General features: G+C 43.6%; 1 protein-coding gene across 2 annotated transcripts in view; it reads right to left on the bottom strand.

The window, feature by feature from the left end:
- PEBP4 (phosphatidylethanolamine binding protein 4) overlaps positions 1–20,699 on the bottom strand; it is an 846,886-nt gene that overhangs the window by 803,726 nt on the left and 22,461 nt on the right. For both annotated transcript variants that reach the window (XM_029603777.1, XM_029603776.1), the window contains exon 2: positions 2,714–2,859. In XM_029603777.1, the coding sequence (XP_029459637.1) occupies positions 2,714–2,853 (140 nt within the window). In that variant the 5' untranslated portion in view covers positions 2,854–2,859. The remainder of the gene's footprint in view (positions 1–2,713; positions 2,860–20,699) is intronic.

The raw sequence follows: 20,699 nt of genomic DNA, 5'->3' as shown, positions 1-20,699 counted from the left end.
AGAGGGCTTGTCCTCAGAGCCTCTTCCTTTTATTGTACATTCATACAAAGGCAGATGATGTATCATTACATGATTGGCTACTTTCCCATAGCAACAGAAGAGTCATTACACCATTGGCTTTGGCTCAGGGGGTGTGCACGGATCATATCATTGGCTGCTGAAATCTATACCTCCTGACTTTGTCCTGCCTCTGACTAGGGAACACCCAGCCCCTCCCCCAGGAATTCAGGGCCAACAGGTATCCTTTCCCAGGCAGAGACTTAAGCACAAGTGATGCTTTTATTCAGGCAAAGGTCAGGGAGAAGGGAAGTTAGTGTTTAACCCTGATGAAATGGCTTGCTGGCAAGCGCATATTTCCCACACATCTGGGAACAACAAAGCTTGAAGCTGAAAGTGCATGCAGCACTGGTCAATAAATCCCTGACACAGGCAAGGATCACCTGTGTAACATGGGGGAATGGGTAGCAGAATAGCGGTTCGGGTGTTGCTTGGCATTATCAATGGCACTGGTGGAGAAACGGCCTGAGCAGGTGCCATTGAATCCAGACATGCGTTAAGTCGTTCCAGTGAAGATGCCATGGATTCCAGTATGCATTGCTGTTCCATGACCTTCTGAGCTAGTCCTGGAATGGCTTGTCGGGCTGAGGCCTCTGCCGGTCCATGGCCTTGGTATTCTGTTATGAAAGTGGACCCCTGTTTTGAGGTAGACAGCTACCGTCGAAGGGCGAGGCCATTTGGACAGGAGAAACTTGATTGAAGACTTCACCCTGGAAGCACGCAACCCCCCCAGGAGGAGCCCGTAGGGGTCCGGCCGCTGGGACTTAGGAGACTCCTCTGAAGACTGTAGAAAGGTCTGAATGCAGGCGCCTCCTGCAGGTCGTGGGTTCCAGACAGCTGGCGCCTCCAGCAGGTCGTAGCAGTCTGAGGACGGAGTCGTAGAAGAGTCCAAAGCCGGTCTGAGGTTCGATACACAGACGAGGTCCAAATCCAGTCCAGGGTCTAAGCAGGAGAAGGGTCCAAAGCCGTACCAGGATCAAGCCAGGAGAAGACACGTCCACCAGTCCAGAAGTCAGAAGCCAAGAAGCAATCCACGCAGCAGGGAAGCAGAGCGGGACAAAGAACCAGGAACCGAGAACACAGGAGCAACTCAAGCAGGGACCTTGCCTTAAGTACCAGAAGCCAGGGGAGGAGACTCAGGAGGAGCCATGACAACTTCCTGTCATGGCTCCTTTAAGAACAATCTTTAGCCGCGCGCGCGGCCCTAGGGGAAGCAATGGGGGCGGAGCCGAACCCCGAGGAGCCAGCCAGCCTGGCAACGCGGCGGCGGCCGCAGGAAGAAGCAGGAGGGCAGTCTGCCCCGCAGGAGCCCCAAACGCCGTCCGACATCCCAGGTAACTATTTCTTCAGCACCCACCGGCCCCAGCCTCAGTCGCGGTCCGCCGCGGCTGGCGGCCATGACACCCGGCCCCGGTCGCGGCTTGCCGCGGCTGGTGGTGCTAACAATCTCCTTTGTGAAGGAGAGGGATCAGAGTGCCCAAGGATACCATCTTGAAGTATTCTCACTGTAAGAATCTGTTTAAGGCTCTGAGGTCAAGAATGGGCCGGAGGCTGCCTGTTTTCTATGGTATCAGAAAATACCTCGAGTAGAATCCCCAACCCTGCTGGGACCGGGACACGGGTTCGACAGATCTGGCTTTTAACAAGTCTGAGAGTTCCGACTCGAGGACTGCCCGATGTCCTGAGGGATCCCACATTGAGAGTGGCGGAGAATCTGCCTGGACAGTTTTGAAGTTCAGACAGTAACCATGTTGCACGATGGCCAGACACCAGCGGTCGGTGGTAATGAGAGCCCAACGTTCTGCGAACAGACACAGTCGGCCTCCGACTGGTGGGCAAGGATCTGTAGGCACCGGAAGATAGCATCCGCTTTCTCGCCGCCAGTCAAAAGCCCGCAGCTCGGCTGAGCTGAAACATGGATTGGGGCCTGGGAGCATGCTTTTGGCAAGGTCGGCCCCTGGTTGTGGCACATGATGCCCTGGTACTTGAAGCTGGGGGAACCGACAGTGAAGAAGGACCCCGTGTGGAGAAAAAACAGAGGAGAAATCCTCGATGAAAAGAAATTTTGAAAATTTTTAGAGAACTCCGAGAACTGCGAAGTGACTGCTTCCTGGAAAAAACGAGACTGAAGAGGGACCCCGTGTGGCTGCGTGGATAGTGGCATGCTGGGCATGCTCAGTGTGCCAGTCAAAGTTTCTAGAAACTTTGACATAAGTTTTCCATGCCGGGCTCCATCTAATGATGTCACCCATCTGTGAGGACTAACATCCTGCTGTCCTAGGAGAAATATGTAAAAACACTGCACACAGGAAAATGGGAAATACATTTGCTCAATTTCTGTTAATATAATTGTTCTACTTTAAAAGGAATTAGATTAATGATTATCAAAATCTCTGTATATGAAATATTGGTTGCATGTCTTGCATAAATGTCCTGTTAATCCTTATCTAGTTACACCAGTTATTTATCAGGCAAAGGACAGCAGCACTCCTTTACCCTATACAAACAGGAATACTGAGGAAAGGGTTTCACGCAGTCCTTTCAATGCCCAAAGTGCAGATAATGCTGCCTTGCAAGGACTCATCAGTCAGATCACCACTAATTCTGTCTATAGTTATTAACTTTTTGGTATCTTGGTCTTGGAACTCATACTCACCTGCAAAAGCTGCTATCTTCTTCACTCAGAGGGTAAAAAACGCACACACTCTCCTCGTCATCTCTCATTGTAGCCTCCACTCCTTGAGCCATAAGGCCAAAGATTCCTGCTATCTGCACAAGAGCAGTAAATTGCTTCATCCTGTCCTATCAGGAAATGTTATAAGTGTTACAATAGTGGTAGAAAAATACAAATAACATCCTACATAACAGCATGGAAATCACTGTCAACACGACCTACTTGGAAGTCTGCCACTTGCCAGCAGAAAGTTTGATGTCCCTACTTTTATACATATTTTAACGTATCCTAAATAAGAATCTATATACTAAATATGTCTTTATTAAACTAAAATCACTTCCTTTGATCAGTACTACTTCAGTCTAAACTTGATTTTTGTATTGTAGCAAGAGCTGATAACATTTTGATTGTATACTGCTCATAGCTCAATTGTTTTGTATCACACAGCCTCATGGAACAATAGTATAAAGCAGCTCTTCACCTAGATCTAGAGGCCAGAAAACAGATGATCTTTCTATAGGAAGTACACACAGGGGCGAATTTTCAAAGGGCTATACATGTATATTACACATGTAACCCCGAAAACTCGCTCTTGCGCACACCGAGCCTATTGGGCCAGATTTTGTAACCTACGCACGGGCGTAGATTTGTGCGCGCAACCCGGCGCGCACAAATCTATGCCCGATTTTTTAACATGCGCACGCAGCCGCACGCATGTTATAAAATCCCGGGTCGGCGTGCGCAAGGGGATGCACACTTGTGCACGCCAAGCCCTAGAGGAGCCCCAAGGCTTTCCCCGTTCCCTCCAAGGCCGCTCTGAAATCATAGCGGCCTCGGAGGGAATTTTCCTTCCAGCCCCCCACCTTCCACTCCCTTCCCCTATCTAACCCACCCCCCAGCCCTATCTAAATCCTCCCCCCCCCCCATCTTTGTTTTATTATTTACGCCTGCCTCTGGGCTGGCGTATGTTGCACGTGCTGGCCGAGTGCCGGCACGCGATCCCCGGGCCCAGTGGTAGTGGCGAGGCCTCTGGCCACACCCACCCACTCCCATGCCCCACCCATTTTTTCAAGCCCCGGGACATGCGTGCGTCGCCGAGCCTATGCAAAATAGGCTCGGCGTGTATAGGAAGGGTTTCAAAAGGGTACGTGCGTAACCCTTTTAAAATCCGCCCCATTTTGCATAGGCTCGGCGACGCGCGCAAGCCCCAGGACGCGCGTATGTCCTGGGGCTTGAAAAAAGGGGCGGGGTTGTTCCGGGGGGGGGGGCATAGTCAGAGACCTCCGAAGGCCTGCTAGGCCGGGGGATTGTGTGCTGGCACTCGGCCGGCAGGCACAACTTAAATAATAAAGGTAGGGCTGGGGTTTAGGTAGGGCTGGGGGGTGGGTTGGATAGGGGAAGGGAGGGAAGGTGCGGGGGGGGGGTGAAAGGAAAGTTCCCTCCGAGGCCGCTCCAATTTCGGAGCGGCCTCGAAGGGAACGGGGAAAGCCATCGGGGCTCCCCTAGGGCTCAGCAAGCGCAAGGTGCACAAGTGTGCACCCCCTTGAGCGCGCCAACCCCGGATTTTATAACATGCGCGCGGCTGTGCGCACATTATAAAATTGGGCGTAAATTTGTGCGCGCCGGGTTGCGCACACAAATCTACGCCCGTGTGTAGGTTACAAAATCTGGCCCTAAATGTTTTCTTTAGGATGTTAATGATTCTAATGTTTTTATGCTTTCTCCATTGCCTTTTTGCATGAGACACATCTCCAGAAAAGACACGAGTACCTGTTGTCACTCAAAGAGTACCCACACAAATTTCTTTCAGCTAGTGTTAAGGGCACGAGATACTCGGGAGTGGGCATACTTATATCATCTCAGTTGATTTATGAGATATTATTTCAGATCTCAAACCCACACGGCCAATAAGTATTAATAAAAATTTGTTTAGGGGTTGATGTTTTTACCCTAGTGTCCTTATCAGGATCAAGGGTCCTTCCTACAACCTATTAGGAAGCTTTTGGACTCCTCCGGGGAAGGTTTTATAATCGTAGGTGGGGACTTTAATTTTACTCCTCCGCCTAACCTGGATAATTCATGCCTGGTTAGTACCTCACTGCAAGAGCTAATGAAGCTTTTGTCATGTATTATGTCTGACTCGAGCCTTACTGACATATGAGGCAAATATTCCCCACCTCTCGTACTTATACCTTTTATTCCTCTCCACATGCAACCTATTCCAGTATCGATTACTTTGTAATTGATAAATTTCTCCAACCTTGGGGGTCTACTGTGGGGGTTGGTCCCATTACTTGGTCAGATCATGCCCCTGTGTGGCTAGATCTGTATCTCCATGATATGGACAGTGGGCAGTGTTGTTGGCATGTGAACGAAACCCTACTCAAATATGACGCTTTTGTTAAAATTTTGGGGGATCATTTAAAGAATATTTTCAGTTAAACTCTCAGTCTTCTGTCTCCCAGGGGGTAGTCTGGGAATGCTCTAAACCTGTGGCAAGAGGCTTACTTATTTCTAAGGCTGTCTTGTGCAAAAAGGAGAGGGAAAGGAAAAGGTCCTTCTTGTTGGCCAAAATAGAACATCTTGCCCATCAGCACATGTGTACACAGTCCAACACTATCTATCACTGGCTGCTAGGAGCTAGATCTGAGTTGCAATGGCTTGATGATGATCGGTTAGTACACCACTTGGACCTGATCAAACAGGCCTATTATGAAGGAGGGAATAAAGCAGATTGTTATTTAGCCCAGCAGTTAAAAGATCAAATTGCTCAAAGTTCTGTTACCAAAATTAAAGACAAACAGGGTAAAGTACACACTATAGTGGCTGAGATTCGGGGATGTTTCACTGAGTGTTATGCCTCTCTTTATAGAAGGGATACCACCATCAGCGATACCGATTGCTACCTTCAGGCCCTTTCCTTGCCTTCGCTTACCCATGAGCAGCAGCAGTATCTAGATAGTCTGATTACAACACCTGAAGTCCTTCAGGTTATAAAGATGCTCAAGTCTGGTAAACTTCCAGGCTTGGATGGCCTCTCCAGTGGTTATTATCGTAAGCTCTCCCATATTCTAGTTGTACCACTAACTGCGTGCATTCAGCCAGGCGGGAGCCAGCGGGCGTGCATTCAGCCAGGCAGAGGGAGCTGGCGGTGAAGGTGAATGAATGTGCGCCTATGCGTGCAATTTGGCCGCTCAAGGCGTGACATCACTACGTTTGGCGTCACGGCGTGTGATGTCGGCGTTCGCTAATGCACTGCCTTGAGCGCCCAAATTGCATTCATTCACCTTCGCCGGTGCTCAAGGCAGTGCATTAGCGAACGCCGTCACACGCCGTGACGCCAAACGTAGTGACGTCACACCTTGAGCGGCCAAATTGCACGCACAGGCGAAGATGCACACAGAAGTGGCCGCAGCTCAGTAAAGGATTCTCCCGGGAGCGATCATGTCAGAGGGCCCGTGCAGGCATCCATCTTCGCCGGCGGGGCCGCTTTCGCCACCGGCTGCCCCCGGGAGGCAGGGGGCAGCCCCCGGGAGGCAGGGGAGCCGCGGTGCATCTCCGGAGGAGGGCTGCAAGAAAAGTAAGTTACACTTCACATGTCGTTTTGCTTTTCTCCTTTTTCGCTTTTTGTTGCTTCGGGAGGAGGGTAGAGAGTACTGGCAATCCCGAGCGTAGGAGAACCGTCCACTTCCTGGTACCTGTCATTTCAAATGTCATTTGAAATGACAGGTACCAGCGCACCCAGGTTACTGTATAGGCGCTGTATAGCGCTCTATACAGTAAAATGGATTGCGCGGGCCTAACGCTTCACGGACGCTTCTTGGACGTGGCTTGCATTTGCATGCCATTTTAATACAGTATCGAGCGGTAGGTGAGCCGGACTGTGCGTGCCGCAAACGCGGGTGCGCCCGGCACTAACGCAGCTCTTCCTACCGCTCCTTACTGTATCGGCCCGTAAGTTAGCAGATGCAGAGGTGTCTACTATTAAAAAGCGTTTTCCATTTCAGTGGGCTAAAGCATCCCTTAAGTATTTGGGAGTCTTTCTGGGTGCCCATACTTTAGATCTGTTCAGACTCAACTATATACCTTTACTGAAAACCATAGACAGGAACCTAGAGAAGTAGCAGAGAGGCATCTTTTCATGGCTCAGCTGCCGCAACTATTGTATCTGTTTTCTACCCTACCAATTTTTATTTCTGCTGCACTACTTCATTTATGGCAGAAGAAATCTTTGATTTTATTTGGTGACAATGCCCTCCGAGGGTTGCACATTGGGTTCTTTTTCAATCCAAAGCATGGAGCGGCCTTGGAGTTCCTAATCTGTCCTGGTACTTCGCTGCTTCACAGCTTAGAGCGCTCATAGATTTAGGCAGACTTACCTCTGTGAAGCAGTGGGTGACTATAGAGCAGTCGATCCTTGAAGTGATGCCTCTAGCTGCTTTGCCATGGCAACCTTGCTCATCTTGGTGCCCGGTGCAATGTTTACCTTTTGCCCTCTGCACCACATTACGGGTTTGGGCACAATGGAAAGCTAAGTTGGTGGGCGTCTATTTTTACCAGTCGTCCATTTTCCATAATATACATTTTCCAGCAGGATTTCAGACTAACTTGTTTAATATCTGGAAAGCAGCTGGGATTCCCACTATTGGGCATTTATTTAAGCTCAGCAGTTTCTTAGCAAGGGATTCCCTTGTGGAAATCTATCATCTTGAGTTTGTAGATTTTTTGGCCTATGCTCAGGTTAAACATTTTATAGCTTCTCTGCAGAGATCAAACAACTTGAGAGGGAATAAATCTATGCTTGAAAACTACATTCGGGGCACAGTGTCTAAAATTTATATGCTACTTAATGGACCAGAATTAGAACCTTTTATACATACTCGGAGATGGAATATGGATCTAGGGCAGCCTCTTAGCCCAAAGGAATGGGGTATTGTTTATATCAATGCCAGTAAGTGCTCTATTTCGGCTCAGCTGCAAGAGAATTGTTTTAAGCTGTTGTACCAATGGTACATCACTCCAGTTAAGTTACACAGGTTATACCCCAATCAATTATTGTTTGTAAGGTTTTGGGTGGACCCTTGGACCCTGTGGCTGCTGACCACACCACGGGGGGAAGTCTCGTGAGGGGCCACAGGTCAGGCTCAGCTTTAGGACCCACAACACAGAATTATCTTTTATTAGACAGAGTTGAGGAGCCACCAGAGGTGACAGTAGTGAGTAGAGATGATGCCCAGCTGGGCTTGTAGTTCCTCAGGGCACTGGAACAGCGATCCCTCAATGGTTGTGACAGTGGTTTGTCCCGGTAGGTAGCACAGGAGCTGGAATAGAGGCAGGCCCTCGAAGAGCAAGTACCTGGTTCCAGGGAACAGCTCTGAGAGAAGTAGATGGTAACTCACTGATGGTGTAGGCAGCAGTATCTTCCAAGCAGAAGTGGAGTTCAGGCAGCGAGTCCGGGAACATGGGCCCTCGAGGAGCGAGTACCAGTTCCAGACAGCGACCTGAAAGAAAGAGAGAGAGGCCCCAGAGGAGCAGGTACCCCAATAGAGTAAGTCCAATAATGGAGAGGCAGAGTAGCTAGGTACGGAGAGTGAATCCCATCCGTAAGGAGTCCCTTGCTAACTCGATTAGCTAGCACAGTGGTTCTCAACCTTTTTTCTGTCGGGACACACCTGACAGATGGTTCTCACATGCGTGACACACTGACCCATGATCGTCACGGGGCTACATGTAAAAGCACAGTTTGCATCCACGGGAACCCCCCTGACCCACAATAATGGATGTAAAGCAGAATTATGACATTCCCCATACAACTCACCCTACAAAAAAGATATTCTGATTCTGGTGTCATCTCAGTAACAGCAACTCAAACTCCTTCTACTTCCAGGCTCAATAGCCCTACTTATGAAAAGACAGCGGTTTACCACCAATGCATGTCCTCTTGAGAAAACACAACAAATAAGACTGATAAAACTCTTACATGCTAGTAAAATATCTCATCTCGGTAACAGACACAGAACCGACCTAACATACTCCCAGGATCTGTAGTAATGCACATAAACTAATCCGCACACAGTTACACCTGTATTATGGAATACACTCAAACAGGAGCAACCCTATCTATGAAAAGACAACACTATAAATATTAAATCAGGCCCTAAAAACCAATACACCTCTTATTAGGAAAACAGAACTAGCAAGCACTATAAATCCCCACACAGAAATAATTGTAAAACTATACTAATAAGCAGAATAAATGTTTCTAAACAGCTATGAACAGAATAACATCCAACAATTAAAAACTCATAAAAACTATTAAAAATTCTCCAAACACCAATAAAATATTTCAAAAAAAGCAGACACATCACATAATATTAAATAATTACAATGGCAGTCAATCAAGAAAAATAAACTTAAAAAGCCACCTTTACTTACCCCCTCCAGCAGCTCTCCTACTCCTCTTCCATGCAGGCCGTAGCACACAGCAGAAGCAGTAGTGGCTAAGCTCTATACTCATGGTCCTCTTCCGTAATGCCCATGTCTCTCACACACACACACCATACCAGTCATGCCCCCATGACCAGTTTCTGTCTCTCACACACTGAAGAATATGATTGATCAGATACACAATATTAGGAAGGAAAAATACCCAGACGCCTCTGCTGTACTGTGGCCTGTCAGAGGTGAATGAACTCTGAGTGCCTTTCTGAGCATGACTTGCAGAATGTCCCTGAGATAGACCTACTGGCACCAACAAGAGAGGCCTATTCAATGGCAACATTTACTTCATAATACAAGGAAACTTGGTTCGCATGAAACCAGGATGCAAGCTTTTGTCTTACAAATGCCTATCTCAACGGACAGGAGCCAGGTGAATGAAGATGCACCTGAGGGTACAGTTTTAATTAAGTCCTGGCTCCAGAAAACGGAATTCAGGCCTAACTCCTATTGAAGCCACAGACTTGCGATTTGTTTACACAACAAAGAATATCAAGAGAAGAACAGAAGAACAGAGTGCATCAAAGCCGTGTTGATAAAGGAACTTTTATGGTGGAAGGGTGGTTTCAGGGAAGACAAGTAAATAGTATGATTTTTACAAATGAATGAAGGGTGTCCTCACAAGCATTTTCTATGCATACTAGGTTATCATGACAACAGCATCATGTGTTTTTTGTAAATGAGTTTTTGGGCAGTCATGTGATTCTAGAAACTTCGTAATGATGTATTTTTGACTATATAGGAGAGCCATTCCTGTTATTCTGGGAGATGCTAGTTATTACAGATAGAGGGCATATCGCATCTCCCAGGAACACTTGGTAAAGCCAAATAAATTTCAATTTGTACTATTGTACTGAGACTGTTCTTGTTGCTCTGGCCCTGAGTCCAGAAATTATGGACATTTTGGCACCCCAGATGGGACTTTAATAGCTGTTGTTATTATAATTATTTTTTGCTGTAGTATTACTTTTGGTGGACAAAAGTAAACTAGGTTCGTGGACATTTAATTTGGCTTTATGTCCATAGAGAGTTACCCAGGTAATCTGGAGGTTATCCCGGAGCATATTTGAGTTCAGAGAAGAAGCTTGCTGGTTCCAGGTAAAAGAAAAAAAAAATTTAATTTTCAAAAACGACGTCTGTAAGTATTAAAATTTTTTATTATCTGTATTTTTTGCGTGTTTGTGTGCACATGTATAGTGAATGTATGTTTAACCTTATTCAGGTATTTTGTTTAAGTTAGGTATTATGTTCTCTCTCTCTCCTTTCTGACTGTTGTTTCTCTTCAGTTCTTGAGACTGCCTTAAAATATATTTCTATTCTAAAATTGATTTTTGATAAATGGACTGATGCTAACTCAAGGTTTTTTGAGTTTAACATTATCGAAAGTTCAATTCTTTCCTATCTTCTGAAAGTTTTATATTAAAATTTGCAGAATCTAATACAGGAGAAGGAGAGGGGTATAAGCTATATATTTTTTGCACTAGTGTGGGTTAAGTAGATTGTGGTATAGGGCTGCCATCTAGTGGACAATATGAAAACTCCGTTAGAATTAGTGATACAGGCTAATCCGCTTAATAGTAAAGACATTACAGAATTTCATCGTAAATGGATGAAGCCATCTAAAGCATCTCCGGATTTTATGTGGCCACAAACTGGCTCATTACAGTCTTCTGTGCTGTTAAATTTGCTTAAATATATTAGAGATTCAAAGAAAGGGAAATCTTTAGATAAGCATTTGCAGGTATTTGATTTATGGTATAGGCAGAGAGATTCAGTTACTACAGACACTGAGGGGAATAAGAAACCTCCAGCGTATGCACCGGGGAATCCCATGCTCCATGCCTCTAGTTATTCAGGATTATACCCAGCATTGCCACAGTTTAATTTAGGGCATTTTCCATTATATACTATGCCTAAAGAATTAGGACCTGTCAATCCACAAGATGTAGCCCCAGGATATAAACCATTGCAGTTAGATCCTCTCCCAGTGACTCCATTATCAGTTATTGATAATTCAGGAGAGGGTATGTTTGGGCAATCTCAGTCCTCTAGTGCTTTTGCTGCTGCTAAGCCAGAAGTGGTTTTTCCAGCTTCTGTGTTAGAGAAAGCACCGGTGGTAGTGCAGCCAGTAGAGGGATCTGTCCCTCCTCAGGTAGAATTACAGGACGGATGGCAGGAGATAACTTGCATTTTAAAGGGGTTAATGCATCCCTCTAACACTGTGCAATCAGGTTTAACTGTAGATGAGTTAAGAAAAAGGTTTGGAGAAGCGCTTACTCTTCCAATATCTGAGAGCATAGAGCAAACAGGGGACAGTGCTATAAGTATGGCAAGAGAGGATAAAAGCGTAAGGGAAAAGGGTAAGACAAAATCGATTAAGATAGGAAATTATTTTCCTAGACAACAGCCACCCCGAAAATGTAAGACGCAGGGCTGTGTAATTACACACGAAGGGAAGGATGAAGAGACAGCTTGTAGAGATGAAAAAGGGGATCTGCTTATGGTAGTCCAGAGTGTGTGTAAACAGACACCAAAAGAAATAGTGGCTGAGAAAGAAGCTAGTAGATATTATGTGGATTTATGGGTGGATAGGTTATCTAGATGGACTGAGGACAGGAGAGGAGATATGTCTCCGTATCCAAAACAGGGTTCTTTATCTTCCAGAGATATGAATGTAGCTCGTCAGTGTATTAGAGGTCCTTATGGGGATCCTGAATGGGATGATCAATATATGAATGCTGGTTTACTGGTATGGGAGAAATATGAAAAGCAAGCAGGGGCTGAAGCTGCACAGTACCCCCTGTTGTTAGGGAGACCTAATGAGAGAGGTCAGGTTCTCCCTCGGTATACACCATGGCTATTTACTGATTTGACTAATTTAATCCTGCAATTGCCTCCGTTAACTAAGGGTGCAGGGGCATGGATTTGTGATTTTGAAAAATTAACTAGTGGATTGACATTAGCCATTGGAGATATAAAAGCATTATTAGCTAGAATGCCTGGAATTGATGTAGATGCATTGTTTAGACAGGCTAGAATGAGGGAAATTACATTAGCTAATTCAGACTATGATGGTAATCCTTTTAATCATTTTCGTCAGAATGTCTGGGAAGCTTTAAGGCAAAACTTCCCTACACAAAGAGATTTATCAACTCTTATGTCACGTGTATGGGATGGAATAACTGATATTAGATTGCATGTGCAAATAATGCAGGAAGACTGGTTTAGGCAGATGGAACAGCCATTTGATCAGCTCGGAATGTTACCTCTGTTTTTCCAAGCTTTAAGGAAAACTTTACCAAAAAGTGTCCAACAAAAATTGGATCTTGTAGTCGGTTTAGACAGCAAATTATGGCCAGAAATGTTTCGCACTATCTGCCATTATGGGGATTTGTACATTAGGGAGAAAAATAAGGGCACGGATGATTTGACTAAAATTCAAACTAAGTTATGCTCTCTTCAGATTGAACAGCTGAAAAAACAAAAAGAGGAAGAGACAAATAAGGTGATAGGGACAGAAGGAGTTAAAGCATGTTCAGATAAAGAAGTTGTGTCAGAAATGCAACCGGGACAGGATGGGTGTAATGTAGGTTGCCCCCAGAATCATTCCCAGAATCAATTAATAGGTGCAGTGATTACAGCTAGAGGAAATAACATCTGGGGTAGAGGGATGTTGCGAGGCAGAAGAGGGATAGGTGGAAGAGGAATGTACGGGAGTCCATCACTGTGGGAAATATGCGCTTGCCAGCAAGCCATTTCATCAGGGTTAAACACTAACTTCCCTTCTCCCTGACATTTGCCTGAATAAAAGCATCACTTGTGCTTAAGTCTCTGCCTGGGAAAGGATACCTGACTGTCATGTATTTCTCTAGTTTATAATTAATCCTGATAGCCTGAAAGTAGGGCTGGGTGTTCCCTAGTCAGAGGCAGGACAAAGTCAGGAGGTATAGATTTCAGCAGCCAATGAGATGATCCGTGCACACCCCCTGAGCCAAAGCCAATAGTGTAGGGACTCGTCTGTTGCTATGGGGAAAGTAGCCAATCATGTAATGATACATCATCTGCCTTTGTATGAATGTACAATAAAAGGAAGAGCCTCGTGAGGGCTCAGCCCTTCTCTTCCTTCCTGCGATGAAAGCTGCCTCAAGTGTCTTCTTTGCCTCCATATTCAACATCTGGTGAGCCCGACCGTGATACTCCATGCTCATTTCAGCTGGTCATAGCTTAAGGTACGTACCATTCAACAGATTTGCAATCGTAATATTTTTAAAAAAGTACTTCTTAGTAATTTTTAAAGTATTTCTCAGCAAGTTTGTTCCCCACACTCGTGAGCATGGGCAATGATTTGACTGTACAGCAGAGGCTACATGCCAGGGAGCTGCAGCAAATCATCAATAATCATTATTTCATCACCAGAAGAAAAATAGCGCAAGTCAGCCTGGGGGACTTAGAAAAATTAATAAGTGAAATAGCTTGCCGTTGCCCTTGGTATTCAATGGAGGCGGGAACTCTAAATACCCAGGAATGGATTTCAATCGGCAATTGTCTTCATATGGCTCCCAGAGCTCCCATAAAGCAAAGATTAATCTGGCAAAAATGTACAGAGGCCATCGAACACATAGAAAAAAAAAGTTCCAAGACAGCAGTTTCAAACCATGTGCTTTTAGAAGCAGGCAGACTCAATCAGAATACCCTTCCCCCATCTTATGCTCAGTCTCCCTCAGAGACAGCAAATTCTTTGTATCAGCTCTCCATACCCACACCCAAGCCCATTCACACCTCTTCAGAAAAGCAACCCTTGAGCACAATTGAGCCACAACCTGGCCTGGGTGGGGTGATTAGCATTGAATTTCAGCAGAAAGAAAACCTTATAGAAAAAGAATTGTTGGAAGGACTTCAAGCCTTCCCCATCACAGAAAAGAACCATGAACAAAGGGGGACAGAAAATGAAATAGAACATCTGGGGACACACACTCACATGGCTCCTGTGGCTTCTTCTGCGTCCACCTCAGAGAAAAGGCCCCAGGAAACTGAAAACACTGAGGTCAGAAAAACTAGCCTTCCTCCATCTTGCCTGCAACCCCCTTCCCCCACCAACCACTCCCTGTACCCTCATTTGCCATTGCCTGAGACAGTCATTAATTCTGCATCATCAATTTGTCCAGGTAAATTACCATCTCAAACCACTGCTCCCGGTAACAATTTATGTGCAGCGGTCGGCATGGGATTTCACCTAGAACATGGAAATCTCACAAGAGAGGAATTATTGAAAGGGATTCAAGCCTCTCCTATTACAAAAGGGATTAAAGAGCTGGGTGTGGCAGCAATAGAGTTGAGTGCCCGGAATGCCATGAGCAGTGGCTATGCCCACAGGTCTTCAAAGAAATCAGCGTATAAGACCTTGGGCCAAGCAGCTGCACTCCTGCGTTACAAGCAAAGAAAATATCACTATGAAAAAAAAAATGGTTTCTCTTAACAAACAGTACAAATTTGGAAAAAATGGTTTCTCTTAACAAACAGTACAGATTTGGAAAAAATGGTTTCTATTAGTCTTTGAATTCAGTTACAGAAAGTCTGCATACTTTGAGAGTATTTTCCCCCACAAAGTGTATGCACAGCCTTATGTTAAAACTGTACTGAAATTTGAACAATTGCTGTGTGAATTTCCTGTGAAATGTTCACTTTTTACAAAATTAATTTGGCTCACATTTAAAATGACTCCATTTCTCTGAGATTTAAGTTTATAGTTTGAATTGCTAGCGCACAGAACTTATATTTTTACTGTGATTCTCCCTTTCAGGACAAAAGTAAATTAAAATAGTATCTGTCTGCAAGGAATCAGCAAGTACTTGCCAGCCATTGTCTGTGGTTGATGTTATTTATTGTTAAACAAAGCTATCTTTCAGTTCCTATTGACTGAAGGATTAATTCCTTGGGTGCAGTTCTTTTCTTTTGAGAAACACTGCTCCTCCCCCCCTTTACTTAACTCTTGCTTGCCACTCATGGGGGAGGGAGGGAGAACTTTTGAAAAGAAAAAAAACTGGACTTAGTACTGCAGTTTCTCTCTCTAGTTTATATATGTTATAACTCAGACAGATTAATAGTAGTTACAGTCACTTTAGCGTGCAGCAGACAGAGCAGAGCAAACAGCGTGTTTAATTTCCTATTCTAATAATTATATGAAGAAATTCTATTCTGATATTCCACATTGAAAGTAAGCTCAGAGTATTATTGATTGCAACTTGGCACAATAGTTGCATTCTATACAGTAATGATGGTGTCTCCACTAGGAGGCGCTATGTTATTCTACAAGTTATATTATATTATTGTTTTAATAATTCTGTTGTATAATAGCTTTTATTTTTCAGGCCTACAGACCTTCTGTATTAAGGACACTTCAGTTTTATTTTATTTATTTTTTATTTATTTGTGTTTTTCTATACCGGCATTCACGGGAGTACGTATCATGTCGGTTTACATAAAACAAGGGGTGATCAATACATTATAACATACATAACTAAAACATAAGAGTATACATTACAGGAGTATAAACAAGTGCACGGAAGAGAAAGTTACAAAAAAAACAAGGGTTATTCTAACTGGGATTAGAGTTAAAGGAAAGATAAACAAGTTTAACAAGAAGTAAAACATTGTAGTGATTGGTTTGTAGTGTCTGATTCAGTTTAGAAGAGAATGTTCAATTAAATAATTGTTCTTTTAAATAAATATTTTATTTGATAGAAAATGTTCAGTATTGCTGTATTTGATTTTGCTGCAATTGATGGAAGTGAATCCTTAAGGGTCTGGAAATGCTTTCATGAACAGCCATGTTTTCAGTCTCTTTCTGAAGGTTAGGAGACATGGTTCCTGTCTTAATTCTAAGGGGATTTATTTTCTTTTTCACAAAATTTATACAGAATTCTGAACCTTAAAATTTTTACTGACAGAGGTTGCTACATATAAAGCAATCCCTCCCAAGCCTTTTCTTGCAAATCCAAATTGATTTTATTAAATTGAATGATAGAATTGATTCTCCAAGGTTAAAAAAGTAAGAACTTCACTTTAATCCTTACCTTAATAAATTTTTGCTGTATGCCAGTTTTTAATATTTTCCAGATTTACAGCCTTCCTGCCATGAGGAGATGTGAAGGTGAACACTTTGCAGTTTATTTTAACATTTTTCTAACACCTTTTGACTTTTGATCCTTGATCTAATTTTGTTTTTGATAACTTTTTGATAAGATTTTTAGCTCATATTATGTGTTATCTGTTGTCTGTCTTGATGCCAAGAAGACTATGAATGAATATTTGCAGAATGAATATGAATGTGTCAGTTTTGTGTAAATGAATATTTGCAGGATGAATGAATATGAATATATGTCAGTCTTGTGTAACATATGTTTAATATAATGTATGACATACTTGTCATTTGAGATTCAGCTTACTACAAATGACTTTTCCTTTAAATGATTAATTTACACTTATTGCTATTTTACTGAATGAAAATTGATCACTGCATAAAAACTCTCTTGATAATGGGGTTACCCTCTGTTCAGAAAACTGATAATGGCTCTATTTACTGCAGCCATTCCTTTGCATGAATTTTGTCAATAATTGAACATTAAATACTTATTTGGCATCCCCTACAACACCACAGGGCAAGCCATTGTGGAGAGAGCCAATCATACCCTTAAGAGCTCTGGACCAAACAAAAAGGAGGGATTGCCCCTGGATTTTCCCCCTGAACAAAGTATTGTTTAAATCATCAAAACATATCAAATTTAAGACCACAGCCATGAGTAATCATTATGGGACTAGGGTTAGTCACCCACAGCCATCAGTTTTGTATAGAATATTTAATGTCTGGTACGGTCCCGTTCCCTTAAAATGGGGAACGAGGATATGTTTCTCTGCTTGCTTCCACAGGTATCAAGCCGTGGAAAGATGGAAAGGTGTCCAGGTCTACAGGACCCGATCCCCAACTTCTCCATGAGCCTCCACAGCCCTCAGAAGGACAGAGACCGGACTCCTTGCAAAAAGCAGCACCACATGACATGGGGACAGATCAAGGCCCTATCCAACCAATCTGCACAACTCTTAGAACAGCAAGGCCTTGAGAAAACTCCAGAGAACTTATTAGCCGCTTTTTCTTGCCTGAATGCCAACTCATTAACAATTGTGTTCTACATCCTCATCCTCTGCCTTATTTCTCCAGCTATGGCGAATTCGATCTGCACACACGTGCCAACCCATGCCTGCGGAGAACGACTGATGCATGCTGTACCATTTAACCTTACAGTATGGACTAATTATCCTTTACAGAGAGGTTTTTATTAACTCTCCAGTTAATAATACCATACTACACATCGGCAGCCGTATTCAAGAGACTGCTGCTCTTTGTTGGGACTTTGATACAGGGGATGGAAAGGGGATTCAGGTGGGAAATATCCATATTGTAACCGAACCTTTGTATTAATCACTGAACACTTACATAATTATACCACATATATGTATGCAATTGGCAGATTTCAGGATGTGCAGTGGGAGACCCAAGCAAGTACAGAAAGTATAGAGGGGATGAAGGATTTACCTTTTGTAGTTATATAGCCCAAATGATAACCAATGACATGTCCACTAATCTGTTAGGAAACATATGGATGTTATGTGGGCGTAGAGCATATATGTACATTTCCCCAAGATGGAAAGACAGATGCACTTTAGGCTACATCCTCCCCTCATACTATGCAGTCAAAAATTTACCCAAAGCAAGGCTCCGTAACAAAAGGGAGGCGATAAATAATCCCATAGAAAAGTATACAGAAACTCAGATAGCTAGAAGCCTGTTTCCCCCAATGGGGACAGCTATGAATTACAGAGACTTACACGTCCTAGCTAACTGGACGACTGCCATATTTAATCAGACAGTCCATGCATTAAAACTACTCACAACAGAAGTCTCTCAGAATAGAGAAGTAGCATTCAGAACAGCTATACCTTAGACACTATTTTAGCCTTAAAGGGTGGTGTTTGTGCATTAATTGGATCTCATTGCTGTGTGTACATATCAGACTATAAAGCAAACCTCACACATACCATAGAGCAGATAGAAACCATGGTTGCTGATGCACCACTTTCAGACAGAATACCTACTTCTCCATGGGACTGGCAATGGTCCTGGCTCCCTGATATTTCTGGTCTCAAAGGGGTGATTTCTATTATAATTAATGTAATTATCTTAATTATTTGCCTGTGATGCTGTATTCAGTGCATACCCAACCTCATATCCATACTGAAACCTTGCTCTCAGCCCGAATATAAAGATGTCTTGTAAGATGCCTAATAGGGAATCATGAGCCCTGCAGCGTTGGCACACCACACTGCACCAGCTCTGGGTGATATGGAGATTCAGGAGCTCATCGGCAGCTGGCACACCACGTCAAATTAGCTTTCTTCTCTCCATAATCCCCCTTCCCCTATTTCCAGCCCATACCAAGACATAACAGATTTCAGTAAGGGTCTAAAGCTTTATTGAGCTACCTAAACAAAAACAGAAAGGGTGAGATGTGGGAAATATGCGCTTGCCAGCAAGCCATTTCATCAGGGTTAAACACTAACTTCCCTTCTCCCTGACATTTGCCTGAATAAAAGCATCACTTGTGCTTAAGTCTCTGCCTGGGAAAGGATACCTGACTGTCATGTATTTCTCTAGTTTATAATTAATCCTGATAGCCTGAAAGTAGGGCTGGGTGTTCCCTAGTCAGAGGCAGGACAAAGTCAGGAGGTATAGATTTCAGCAGCCAATGAGATGATCCGTGCACACCCCCTGAGCCAAAGCCAATAGTGTAGGGACTCGTCTGTTGCTATGGGGAAAGTAGCCAATCATGTAATGATACATCATCTGCCTTTGTATGAATGTACAATAAAAGGAAGAGCCTCGTGAGGGCTCAGCCCTTCTCTTCCTGCCTGCGATGAAAGCTGCCTCAAGTGTCTTCTTTGCCTCCATACTCTACAATCACAAGGAGCTGGGTTTGGACCTGATAGAAGACCAGGTATAGACTGCTGGTTCTGTGGTAAATTTGGGCATTATGCATATGAATGCAGAGCTAATCCGGATAATAATAGTACTGGTAATAGAGGGAGACAAGGAGGATTCCCTCACTGGGATCCTGCAAATGAGATTCAAAGGTATAGAGCAGGAAATGGGTATAATCAATGACTTTTAGGGGTGGTGCAAATTAGGGCAGGAACAGCAGATCCCATGTTGACAATACATATAAATAAACAACCGTATACTTTTTTATTGGATTCAGGGGCAACCAAATCTGTGATCACCAGACTTCCTGAGGGAGTTGCATTGTCAAATGAAACTATCTGTACAATGGGATTTAATGGACAGAACAAGCTAGTACAGAGAACGGAAAAAACTAGGGTGCAGTTAGAAGGAAAAGAAGTGATGAGTCAGTTTTTGTATGCTCCAGAATGTCCAGTAAATTTACTAGGAAGGGATTTGTTACAAGCCTTAGAAATAGAACTCTCATTTGCACCAAACTCCTCAGCACTACATTTAGCAAGGCAGTTTGTTAATATAACACACAGAAAGGACCAATTTCCTAATGTGCCTGAGACAGTGTGGGCAACTGAGAATGATCCGTATGGTAAAGTGAAGAGTATAGAGTCTGTGGAAATTCAATTAAAGGCAGGTTATACGGGCCCTAAGCGTAGTCAGTACCCTTTATCTAGAGAAGCACAAGAAGGAATTAAACCAGAAATTGCATCTCTTCTGAAACATGGGATAATAGAGCCTAGTGGTTCACCATTTAATACCCCATTGTTCCCAATTTTGAAACCTTCAGGGAAATGGAGATTAGTGCAAGATTTACGTGCACTTAATGAAATGGTAGTGGTAGAATATCTTAATGTTACAAATCCAGCTACTATTTTACAAACTGAGCCATTAGGATAGTGGTACACTGTTTTAGATTTGGCAAATGCATATTATTGTGTGCCTCTTGCTTGGCAAAGTAGGGAGTTAACTGCTTTCCAATATGATAAGCAGAGTTATCAGTGGGCTAGATTACCGCAAGGGTATGTAGAAAGTCCGTCTATTTTTTCTAAAATTCTGTCTAAAGATCTTCAGGCAGTACGTACTCAACTACCAGTGGGTGTGTCGCTGATCCAGTATGTGGATGATTTATTACTATCAGCATCTACACGGTCTGCATGCATGACAGCAACTGAAATGCTTTTGCAGACATTAGCACAGGCGGGATATAAAGTGAATTCTGATAAAGCACAAATCTGTCAGTTACAAGTTTCATTTCTAGGATTGAATCTAGGAATAGGAGGAAAGAGTATTGGTTGTGCACTGCATGAACAAGTGTCAGAATTGGCAGTTCCGCAAACAGTGAAACAGTTAAGAGGTTTATTAGGTTTGTTAAACTTTTGTAGATTGTGGATTCCAGCTTTTAGT

This window comes from Rhinatrema bivittatum, chromosome 5 (genome assembly GCF_901001135.1).
Source record: "Rhinatrema bivittatum chromosome 5, aRhiBiv1.1, whole genome shotgun sequence".
Classification (NCBI taxonomy): Eukaryota; Metazoa; Chordata; class Amphibia; order Gymnophiona; family Rhinatrematidae; genus Rhinatrema; species Rhinatrema bivittatum.
This window is presented reverse-complemented; position numbering and strand designations above follow the sequence as displayed.